This window comes from Mercenaria mercenaria, chromosome 9 (assembly GCF_021730395.1).
Source record: "Mercenaria mercenaria strain notata chromosome 9, MADL_Memer_1, whole genome shotgun sequence".
In the NCBI taxonomy this organism is placed as follows: Eukaryota; Metazoa; Mollusca; class Bivalvia; order Venerida; family Veneridae; genus Mercenaria; species Mercenaria mercenaria.
Genome location: NC_069369.1, coordinates 77,880,572 through 77,892,948, shown reverse-complemented (window position 1 = coordinate 77,892,948; position 12,377 = coordinate 77,880,572). Strand labels below are relative to the sequence as shown.

The following is a 12,377-nucleotide window of genomic DNA, read 5'->3' as shown; positions in this document are numbered from 1 at the left end:
GAACGCGGAATTACCTGTCGTAGGCCTTACCGCAGTCTAATTCTAATGTTACGCCACCGTCACCAACGTCTTATTTGGGCCCGCAACCATCGCGTCCAGCGTTGGCAGAACGTAGTGTTCAGTGACGAGTCGCGTTTCAACTTGTGGAACGCCGACGGACGTATCCGTGTCTATACACGACGCCATGAACGCTACGCAAACAATTGCGTTTTGGAGCACAATCGTTACGGTGGAGGTGGAGTAATGGTGTGGGCAGCAATCAACCATAGGTTTAAGTCCCAACTCGTCGTTTGCCAAGGTAATCTCACAGCCAGGCGTTACATCGACCAGATATTACGTCATGTAGTTGTCCCTTTATTCCGTCAACGTCAAGGATTAGTCTATCAGCACGACAACGCGCGACCTCACGTTGCACGCGTCACCAGGGACTTTCTACAGGCTAGAAACATTAATGTTTTACCTTGGCCGGCGTGTTCACCGGACTGCAATCCGATTGAACACGCGTGGGATTATCTCGGACGGCGGTTACGCCAACGTCAACCCCAGCCAGCAAACGTCCGGGAACTGGTTGCAGCGCTGCACCAGGAGTGGGCCAGAATCCCACGGTATCTGTTACGCAACTGGTGCGGCTCTATGAGGCGTCGCCTTGCTGCTGTGGTTGCTAGCAGAGGTGGCCACACGCGCTACTGATTTTTCTAATGCAATTTCTCCGACCGGGCTATTAAAATTCAAGATTTAAGCTTAATGCGACAATGAAATGATTTCTTATTGACCATAAATTCTTGTAAAGCATCTAATTTGCGAATGGAATTGTTCTTTTCTAATTTTGAATCACGGTTAACGAAAAATTGTATACCGAGTTTGAATGAGGCGTTTCTTTATCTCGTCAGTATACAAAGAACTGGTTCAGGTAAGCTTAAAGCTTTCTCCACAAGTAAGGTAAGATATACATTCAAATTAAGAGAAATACATAGATTTGTCAATTTTAGGTCCTACTTCTTTCATTAATCTGATCTTACTGAATGATTCATGCATGACTAGAAAAAATATGTAACAGTAAAAATATGAAAAAGTATTTTGTTTTCAGTTATTGAAAACGTTTTACAAAGGAAACACAAATTAGGTGGACAAAAGTTAGACGTGAAACGATACCAGGAATGCCTCGGCAGACCGGAAGGAGAAATAGCTGAAAGAACCTTACGTGTACCAGAAGACTTAGTTCTAAAGAATGTGGACCCCCAAAAAATAAAATTCATGAAACATTCCAACGTGAATCGCTCAGCTTTAGAAACACAGCTAGACACTTTTTACACAAAGATATGTTGGCCTGATGAAACTGGACATGTTGTATTGACATGTATGTTAACAAAAGAAGTGAAGGACTGTTTCAGGTTGGTTAAGCAGTGGAAGGAGACAGCAGAGCAGAACTTTCAAGACTTCATGAAGAACATTATAGTTAACAAAGTGCCAGTGCTACAGGATATTTGGTCTAAAGTAATGGAAGAACTGCAAACTGTCACAATAGATAATCCGGAAGCTGTTGCTATATTCGTAGATAAAAATGAGAGCATTATAACAGCTGTAGGGAACAAACATGTCACTGAAAATCTTTCAAAGAGGATTGATGACATCACAAAAAAAGTTATGGCAGAAGTAGAGAAGGAACGTGAAAAAATTAAAGAAGTTTACACAGCATTGAAATTAATTGAAACAAGAATGCTTTTAGCTGACAAATTTCCCACAGAAATGGAGAAACTCTTCCCTGACCTAAAGGTGAAAATAAACCAAAACAAAAACGAGATTGTTTTTGAAGGGCCATTAGGGCAGGTACGTGATGCAAAGTTGAAGATGTATGAAATGAAAAGCAGATTTGCAACTGCTAGTATAGACAAAATATCCGATCCAGCAGCCGGGTTGTTCCTATTGAAACAGACAAAAGAACATATAGTTAGAAAATTAAAAACTAGTCATCTCACAGCAGTGTGGGATATCATAGATGGAAGCTTGGTTGTATACAGCACATCTGATGAACAAATTCAAGATTGTTTGAGTGTAATACGTGGGTCAGTCATTGAAAACACTATTGCTCTTAAAAAAGCTTCCAAAACAGTGGTGAACTCAGAAAGTTGGCAAACTAAAGTTGATGAATTACATGCTCACCATACTGGAAAAAGTTACATAAAAGTACCAGAGGATGCTAGTAAAGTTCAGATTTGTGCTACAGATGATATATCAAATGAAATAGTAGATAGTGTGAAAAAGTTCCTTCGTTTGAACACTGTGACAGAAGTAAAAGTCACATGTACCAAGAATGTCCATCGTCTGATTGAAAGGCATCATAAAAGCGAACTTCAAAATATTGCAAAAAGTTTAAAGCACAGTCATGTACAGATAGTGTCAATACCAGGATATGGAGGATTTGAAGTCCATGGAACAGAAGATGGTATCCAAGAAGCAAGATCAAATCTGTTGGCATTATTAAAAAGAGTACAACAGCGTGAACATATCTTGAACAAACCTGGGTTAGCTGAGCACATGCAAACCCCGAAAGGAAAAGACAACCTTAATACAATAGAAAGTACACTGGCATGCGTGGTGTCTGTGAAGGGTGATGATTATGCTGAAGAAATTATTGATGATCCCTATGATACAATTCCAGCAGACAGTGAAGTGAATGAAAATATTGGAATTAAGGGACTGAAAATCATTGGTTATTGTAAGGCATATGATTGTAGGAATATATATACAGCAGAAGGTGACATGACAGAACTGACTGTTGGTATGATTGTAAACTCAGCTGATGACAAACTCAGTTTAACTGGAGGACTTGGAAAAGCTCTTGTTCAAAAAGGTTTGCTTGACACAATTTTAACTTTGAATTTTTAGCTCACCTGCCACGAAGTGACAAGGTGAGTTATTGTGACCGCTTGATGTCCGTCGTCCATCGTGCGTAGTGCGCCGTGCGTCGTGCGTCGTCCGTCAACAATTTCTAAAAAAAATTTCTTCTTGAAAACCACTGGGCAGAATTACACCAAACTTAATAGGAATGATCCTTGGGTGGCCCCCTTTCAAAATTGTTCAAAGAATTGAATTCGATGTAGAACTCTGGTTGCCATGGCAACCGAAAGGAAAATTTTAAAAATCTTTTTGTCCAAAACCACAGGGCCTAGGGCTTTGATATCTGGTGAGTAGCATCATCTAGTGGTCCTCAACCAAGATTGTTCACATTATCCCCCTAGAGTCAAATATGGCCCCGCCCCGGGGGTCACATGGTTTATATAGACTTATATAGGGAAAACTTTGAAAATCTTCTTGTTCAAAACCACATGGCCTAGAGCTTTGATATTTGGTATGTAGCATCATCTAGTGGTCCTCTACCAAGATTGTTGAAATTATCCCCCTAGGTTAAAGTATGGCCCCGCCCCGGGGGTCCCAAGTTTTACATAGACTTATATAGGAAAAAAAGTTTAAAAATCTTGTCTGACACCACAACACCTAGACCTTTGATATTTGGTTTGTAGCATTGTCTTATGGTCCTCAACCAAAATTTTTCAAATTATACCCCTGGGGTGAAAAGAGGCCCTGCCCTGGGGCTCCCAAGTTTTATATAGACTTATATAGGAAAAAGCTTTAAAAATGTTCTTGTCTGAAACCATACAACCTAGGCTTTTGATATTTGGTATGATGCATTGTCTAGTAGTCTTCTAACAAAATTGTTCAAATTATGCCTCTGGGGTTAAAAGAGGCCCCGCCCTGGGGTCACTTGATTATTATGTGAGTTATATAGAAAAAAAATACTTAAAAATCATCTGATCCTATTTCCAAGACTGTTTAATTATAATTACCTGATGACCCCAAGTAATATGATGTCACTTGACTGTGACCTTGACTTACTTTCTTGTTTTTTAAGATACAACCTTGAAATTTTGATGACACACACAGTTTTGCACACAAATCGTAAAACTGAATCACCATTGACCATGAATATGACCTACTGACTTTCTTAATATTATGTCATTAGTTTGACATTTGAAACATGTAGCTCATATTACTCAGTTGAGCGATCCAGTGTCATCATGGCCCTCTTGTTCTTAAAGCAAGGTACTTCACGAGGTCAGATTTTACCTCAACTGTAGTACATAAGGATGATAATTAGGTAGGAAAGTTTTGAAAAAATCTAATCTACTTAACTGACATCTAGCTTGCTTAATCTTTTGGAAGTTAATTGCCCTTACCTCATGAAACACAGATTTGATCCATAAAACCCTCGTAGACAGGACTACTTTGTTTCAAATGGGTCATTGCCAGAAACTGGAGCTTTCTCACATGAACTTTGTTAGAAAGATGAAATTAGAAAAAAGATTGACTTTTGACTGTGCTGCTTAAAGGGCAAATAATAATAATAATAATTGCACACATATAACAATGCTAGCTAGTTGATTTTCATTTGTTTTAAAATCCGGTAATCTCCAAACCAAAATATCGTAATAAAAGTTTTAACAGGGTTTATTAGTTCACCAGAGCATGAAGTGCTAAAGATGAGCTATTGTGACCGGTCATTTCCGACGTCCATCGTCGTCTGCCATCCGTCGTGCGTCAACATTTGCCTTATTAACACACTAGAGGCTAGAGTTATAATCCAATCATTATGAAACTTGGTAAGAATATTTGTCTTGATGATCTCCAGGTCAAGTTCGAAACTAGGTCATGTGGGGTCAAAAACTAGGCCAGGCTTGATCAAAGGAAAATCTTGTTAACACTCTAGAGGCCGCATTTATGACCCTATCTTCATGAAACTTTGTCAGAATGTTTATCTTGTTGACCTCTAGGCCAAGATTGAACCTGGGTCATGTAGGGTAAAATACTAGGTCACTCGGTCAAATCAAAGAAAAAGCTTTTTAACACTCTAGAGGCCACATTTATGACCCTATCTTTATGAATCTTGGTCAGAATGTTTATCTTGTTGATCTTAAAGCAAATTTGAATTTGGGTCATGTGGGGTCAAAACCTAGGTCACTAGGCCGGATCAGATCTTGTTAACACTCTAGAGACCACATTTTAAGTTTGAAACTCGTGAGAACTGGTCGGACTATTTGTCTTGATGACTTCTAGGTCAAGTCCGAATCTGGGTCATGTTGGGTCAAAAACTAGGTCACTCAGTCAAATTAAAGGAAAAGCTTGTTAACACTCTAGAGGCCACATTTATGACCCTATCTTTATGAAGCTTGGTCAGAATGTTTATCTGATGACCTGTAGGTCAAATTTGAATCTGGGTTATGTGGGTTCAAAAACTACGTCACCCGGTCAAATCAAAGGAAAAGCTTGTTAACACTCTAAGAGGTCATATTTATGATCCTATCTTCATGAAACTTGGTCACAATGTTTATCTTGATCGTTAGGCCAAGTTTAAATCTGGGTCATTTAGGGTAAGATCATAGGAAAATCTTGTTAACACTCTAGAGACCACATTTTAAGTTTGAAACTCCTGAGTATTAGTCAGAATGTTTGTCTTGATAAAATCTAGGTAACAAATTAATCTGGGTCATCTGGGGTAAAAAACTAGGTGACCCGGTCAAATCAAAGAAAACCTATGCATATATTATAGTGGTTGCATTTTTCAATGTATACTCATGAAATTTGATCAGAATGATCTTGTTTACACTTGTATGTTTTCAACTCTGGGTCATGTAGGTTCAAAAACTTTGGTAAAATCAAAGGAAAAACTTGTTTACACTCTGGAGGCCACTATTTTGCTCCAATGTTAACGAGTTCTAATCTGGGTCATGTGGGGTCAAAAACTCGGTCACTAGGTCCAATCAAAGAAAATGCTTTTTTAGCTCACCTGAGCACGAAGTGCTCAAAGGTGAGCTTTTGTGATCGCCCTGTGTCCGTCGTCCGTCGTCAACAATTTGACTGTTAACACTCTAGAGGTCACAATTTTGGCCCAAACTTAATGAAACTTGGTCAGAATGTTACCCTCAGTAAAATCTTGGATGAGTTCGATATTGGGTCATCTGGGGTCAAAAACTAGGTCACCAGGTCAAATCAAAGGAATAGCTTTTTAACCCTCTAGAGGTCACAATTTTGGCCCAATCTTAATGAAACTTGGTCAGAATGTTACCCTCAATAAAATCTTGGACAAGTACGATATTGGGTCATCTGGGGTTAAAAACTAGGTCACAAGGTCAAATGAAAGGAAAAGCTTGTTAACACTCGAGAGGTCACAATTTTTGCCCAGTCTTAATGAAACTTGGTCAGAATGTTACCCTCAATAAAATCTTGGACAAGTTCGATATTGGGTCATCTGGGATTAAAAACTAGGTCACCAGGTCAAATGAAAAAAAGCTTGTTAACACTCTTAGAGGTCAAAAGTTTGGCCCAATCTTAATGAATCTTGGTCAGAATGTTACCCACAATAAAATCTTGGACGAATTCGATGCTAGGTCATTTGGGGTCAAAAACTGGGTCACCAGGTCAAGTCAAAGGAAAAGCTTGTGAACACTCTAGAGGTCACGTTTATGCCTTTATCTTCATGAAACTTAGTCAGAATGTAAATCTAAATGATCTCAAGGTCCAGATTGAATCTGGGTCATGTAGGATAAAAAACTAGGTCACCAGGTCAAATCAAAAGAAAAGCTAGTTAACACTGTAGAGGCCACATTTATGACCATATCTTAATGAAACTTGGTCAGAATGTTACCCTCAATAAAATCTTGGACAAGTACGATATTGGGTCATCTGGGATTAAAAACTAGGTCACAAGGTCAAATGAAAGGAAAAGCTTTGTAACACTCTAGAGGTCAAAATTTTGGCCCAATCTTAATGAATCTTGGTCAGAATGTTACCCTCAATAAAATTTTGGACGAGTTCGATATTGGGTCATCTGGGGTCAAAACTAGGTCACCATGTCAAATCAAAGGAAAAGCTTGTTAACACTCGAGAGGTCACAATTTTTGCCCAGTCTTAATGAAACTTGGTCAGAATGTTACCCTCAATAAAATCTTGGACAAGTTCGATATTGGGTCATCTGGGATTAAAAACTAGGTCACCAGGTCAAATAAAAAAAAAGCTTGTTAACACTCTAGAGGTCACAATTTAGGTCCATTCTTCTCCGTGACTATTTGATAAACGACATTGTGTCTGAAATCATTAGTCCTCCACCTCTGATTCATGTGGGGAAGTTGGCAGTTACTTGCGGAGAACAGGTTTGTACTGGTACAGAATCCAGGAACACTGGTTAGGTTAACTGCCCGCCGTTACATGACTGAAATACTGTTGAAAAACGGCGTTAAACACAAAACAAACAAACAAACATAATGACACTTGGTCAGAATGTTACCCTCAATAAAATCTTATACGAGTTTGATATTGGGTCAATCTGGATCAAAAACTAGGTCACCAGGTCAAATCAAAGGAAAAGCTTGTTAACACTGTAGAGGCAAGATTAATGACTGTATCTTCATGAAACTTGGTCAAAATGTTAATCTTGATGATCTGTAGGTCAAGTTCAAATCTGGGTCAGATGGGGTCAAAAACTAGGTCACTAGGTCTGAAATCAAAGGAAAAGCTTGTTAACACTCTAGAGGCCACATTTATGACTGTATCTTCATGAAACTTGGTCAGAATGTTAATCTTAATGATCTCAAGGTCCAGTTTTAATCTGGGTCATGTAGAATCAAGAACTAGGTCACAAGGTCAAATCAAAGGAAAAGCTTGTGAACACTCTCGAGGCCACATTTTGACTGTATCTTCATGAAACTTAGTCAGATTGTTAATCTTGATCTTTAGGTCACGTTCGAATCTGGGTCATGTAGGGTCAGAAACTAGGTCACCGGGTCAAATCAAAGGAAAAGCTATTTAACACTTGAGAGGCCACAATTTTGACCATATCTTAATGAAAATTGGTCAGAATGTAAATCTTAATGATCTTTAGGGCAATAGGTCTGGTGAGCGATACAGGGCCTTCATGGCCCTCTTGTTACACATTTTTAGTCCAATCTTAATGAATATTGGTCAGAATATTTGTTTCCATTAAATTTTGAACGGGTTAAAAATTGGGTCCAGTTGAGTAAAAAAAAAGTAGGTCACTAGTCAAAATCGAAGAAAAAACAGTAGAGGCCATATTTTTGCTCCAATCTTTATGAAATTTGGTCAGAATGTATATCTCCTTGAAAACTCAGACAAGTTTGAAACTGGTCATGTGGTGTCAAAATCCGGGTCACTAGGTCAAACATGTTTGTTATGATGTGTTACTCTAGTGAGCGACCTAGGGCCATCATGGCCCTCTTGTTTTTAAAGTTAAATCTTAATGCACCCTTTTGAAAATGTAAATACCTTATGAATTTTCATATTTGAAGGTGGCAAAGAAATACAGAAAGAATGTAGTGACTACATTAAAGATGAAGTCAGACTTGATGACGGTGATGCATTTGTTAGTACTGCAGGAAAATTAAAGGCAGATTTTATCGTACATGTAAGAGGACCAGTTTGGAGGGGAGGCATGATGAAGGAAGATGAGATGTTGGCAGAAGCTGTCTTTAAGTGTCTCCAGCAAGCTTCTGCAAGAAATCTCACATCAGTTGCTATGCCAGCTATAAGTTGTGGCACATACGGGTGAGTATTTGATAATATTTTTCATTATTTTCGATGACTAGAATCACCGATCATCTGCAAGCCAGATGGATGGCTTTTTCATTTGACATAATCCGGACTGGATCCCACGGGCAAGAGATTTGAACGGTTACATTCACGACTTGGCCTCCTTGTAGGCTTGTTAAACTAATTAATCATTTATGAACCTTCATTTTTTAGCTCACCTGAGCACGAAGTGCTCAAGGTGAGCTTTTGTGATCGCCCTGTGTCCGTCGTCTGTCGTCGTCCGTCCGTCAGTCAGTCGTCCGTCGTCCGTCCGTCGTCAACAATTTGACTGTTAACACTCTAGAGGTCACAATTTTGGAATAGTCTTAATGAAACTTGGTCAGAATGTTACCCTCAATAAAATCTTGGACGAGTTCGATTTTGGGTCATCTGGGGGTCAAAAACTAGGTCACCAGGTCAAATCAAAGGAAAAGCTGTCACAATTTTGACCCAAACTTAATGAAACTTGGTCAGAATGTTACCCTCAGTAAAATCTTGGATGAGTTCGATATTGGGTCATCTGGGGTCAAAAACTAGGTCACCATGTCAAATCAAAGGAAAAGCTTGTTAACACTCCAGAGGTCAAAATTTTGGCCCAATCTTAATGAAACTATGTCAGAATGTTACCCTCAGTAAAATCTTGGATAAGTTCGATATTGGGCCATCTGGGATCAAAAACTAGGTCACCAGGTTAAATCAAAGGAAAAGCTTGTTAACACTCTTAGAGGTCAAAAGTTTGGCCCATTCTTAATGAATCTTGGTCAGAATGTTACCCTCAATAAAATCTTGGACGAATTCGATGCTAGGTCATTTGGGGTCAAAAACTGGGTCACCAGGTCAAGTCAAAGGAAAAGCTTGTTAACACTCTAGAGGTCACGTTTATGCCTTTATCTTCATGAAACTTAGTCAGAATGTAAATCTAAATGATCTCAAGGTCCAGATTGAATCTGGGTCATGTAGGATAAAAAACTAGGTCACCAGGTCAAATCAAAGGAAAAGCTAGTTAACACTGTAGAGGCCACATTTATGACCATATCTTAATGAAACTTGGTCAGAATGTTAATCTTGATGATCTTTAGGTCAAGTTCAAATCTGGTTTAGGTGGTGTCAAAAACTAGGTCACTAGGTCAAATAAAAGGAAAAGCTTGTTAACACTCTAGAGGCCACATTTATGACTGTATCTTCATGAAACTTAGTCAGAATGTTAATATTGATGATCTTTAGGTCAAGTTCGAATTTTGGGTCATGTGGGGTCAAAAACTATGTCACTAGGTCAAATCAAAGGAAAAGCTAGTTAACACTTTAGAGGCCACATTTAGGACCATATCTTAATGAAACTTGATCAGAATGTTAATCTTGATGATCTTTAGGTCAGTAGGTCAGGTGAGCGATACAGGGCCTTCATGGCCCTCTTGTTAAATGAAAGGTTCAAGATGAGCGGTTAGTATAGGTCAGTGATCCTTTGTTGGGCATGCATCGCTTGTTGTCCTAATTACACAGTTAACTCTCGAGAGGTCACAAATGGTCCGCCCTCTTAGCTCAGTAGGGAGAGCGTTGGTCTACGGATCGCGGGGTTGCGAGTTCGATCCCCGGGCGGGGCGAATGTTCTCCGTGACGGTTTGATAAAAGACATAGTGTCTGAAATCATTCGTCCTCAACCTCTGATAATTCACGTGGAGAAGTTGGCAGTTACTTACGGAGAACAGGTTTATACTGATACAGAACCCAGGAACACTAGTTAGGCTAACTGCTTGCCGTTACATGACTGAAATACTGTTTAAAATGGCGTTGAACCCAAAATAAACAAAGAAATGTTACATTATGAAATGTTACCTTAATACATTTTGTGATGAGATTGATACTGGGTCGTCTTTTGTCAAAAACTAGGTCAATAGGTCAAATCATTGGAAAACCTGGTTAATACTTCAGGGGCAACATGTTTTCACCTTGTCAAGATGAAAACTGGTCAAGACTGTGTGTCTATAAAACGAAGCAAAGTTTGAAACTTGATCGTCTGGTGTAAAAATGTAGGTCATTAGGTTAAATCGTTGTTAACCATTCCAGATTAACCATTCCAGATGCCGCATTTTCTACTCTGTCAACATGAAATATTTTGAAAATTTGGTCAGAATTTTTGTATTTACTGAATCTTTGTGAGTCTGAAACTGGGTCATCTTTTAGCAAAAGTTAGGTCATAAGGTCAGTTTATACGAAAATCTTGTTAATTTTCTTAAAGGCTACATTTTTATATGACCGTTTTAGAAAAATGGACATCTTATGTGATGATGCATACATCTGTCAATCTGTCAGTCTGTCTGTACTCACAGTAGGATAGTTATATGGCTAAGAACAGTAGATTACAGTAATTTTGTTCTTTTATGTGGCTAGAAGGAACAATAGAGAGAACACAGGAATAACCACTTAACTACTGTTCGTCCGTGTCCGGAGCACAACTCGGTAACCATTCAATATACTGACTTTAAACATGGCATATAGTAGATGGCGTAAATGCGTTCAGTAAGTGTGAGATCAAGGTCACAAATGGGGCTCAAAGGTGAAATTTGTCTTTCATATTTTTTGTCTGGAGCATAACTTATTCACCATTTGATATTTGGTATGTAGCATCATCTAGTGGTCCTCTACCAAGATTGTTCATTTATCCCCCTAGAGTCAAATATGGCCCCGCCCCGGGGGTCACATGGTTTATATAGACTTGTATATAGGGAAAACTTTGAAAATCTTCTTGTACAAAACCACATGGCCTAGGACTTTGATATTTGGTATGTAGCATTATCTAGTGGTCCTCTACTAAAATAATTCAAATCCCCAAAGGGTCAAATATGGCCCCGCCCCGGGGGTCCCAAGTTTTACATAGACTTATAAAGGAAAAAAAGTTTAAAAATCTTCTTGTCTGAAATCACAATACTTAGACCTTTGATATTTGGTTTGTAGCATTGTCTTATGGTCCTCAACCAAAATTGTTCTAATTGTACCCCTTAGGTGAAAAGAGGCCCTGCCCTGGGGGTCCCAAGTTTTATTAGCTCAGCTGTCACATAGTGACGAGGTGAGCTTTTGTGATCCCTTCGTCCGTCGTCCGTCGTCAGTCCGTGCGTGCGTGCGTCCGTGCGTCCGTCAACAATTTCTTGTCTGTACGATAGTGGTTTCATTTATGATTTTATTGTGCCTCCCCATGAGTGGTGGGGGCATATAGATTTGGTCTTGTCCGTGCATCCGTGCGTCCGTCCGTCTGTCCGTGCGTCCATCCGTCCGTCCGAAGTTCGTGACGCGCCTAGCTCGAAAAGTATATGATATAAATTGATGAAACCTTGCATGAGTCTTTATCATGATATGAACTTGCGCACCTCCTATTTTTCTTCTGGCTCCTCCCCCTATTTTTTAGAGTTATGGCCCCTGAAATAGTCAAAAATGCACATTTTTACCTTGTGACACGCCTAGCTCAAAAAGTATTTGATATAGATTCATGAAACCTTGTATGAGTCTTAATCATGATATGAACTTGCGCACCTCCTATTTTTCATCTGGCTCCACCCCCTATTTTCAGAGTTATGGCCCCTGAAATAGTCAAAAATGCACATTTTCACCTTGTGACACGCCTAGCTCAAAAAGTATTTGATATGGATTCATGAAACCTTGCATGAGTCTTAATCATGATATGAACTTGCGCACCTCCTATTTTTCATCTGGCTCCACCCCCTATTTTCAGAGTTATGACCCATGAA

General features: G+C 39.2%; 1 protein-coding gene across 2 annotated transcripts in view; it reads left to right on the top strand.

Annotated features, from left to right (window-relative positions):
• LOC123547552 (protein mono-ADP-ribosyltransferase PARP14-like) overlaps positions 1–12,377 on the top strand; it is a 221,420-nt gene that overhangs the window by 85,305 nt on the left and 123,738 nt on the right. For both annotated transcript variants that reach the window (XM_053551802.1, XM_053551803.1), the window contains exons 10-11: positions 1,088–2,851; positions 8,358–8,613. In XM_053551802.1, the coding sequence (XP_053407777.1) occupies positions 1,088–2,851; positions 8,358–8,613 (2,020 nt within the window). The remainder of the gene's footprint in view (positions 1–1,087; positions 2,852–8,357; positions 8,614–12,377) is intronic.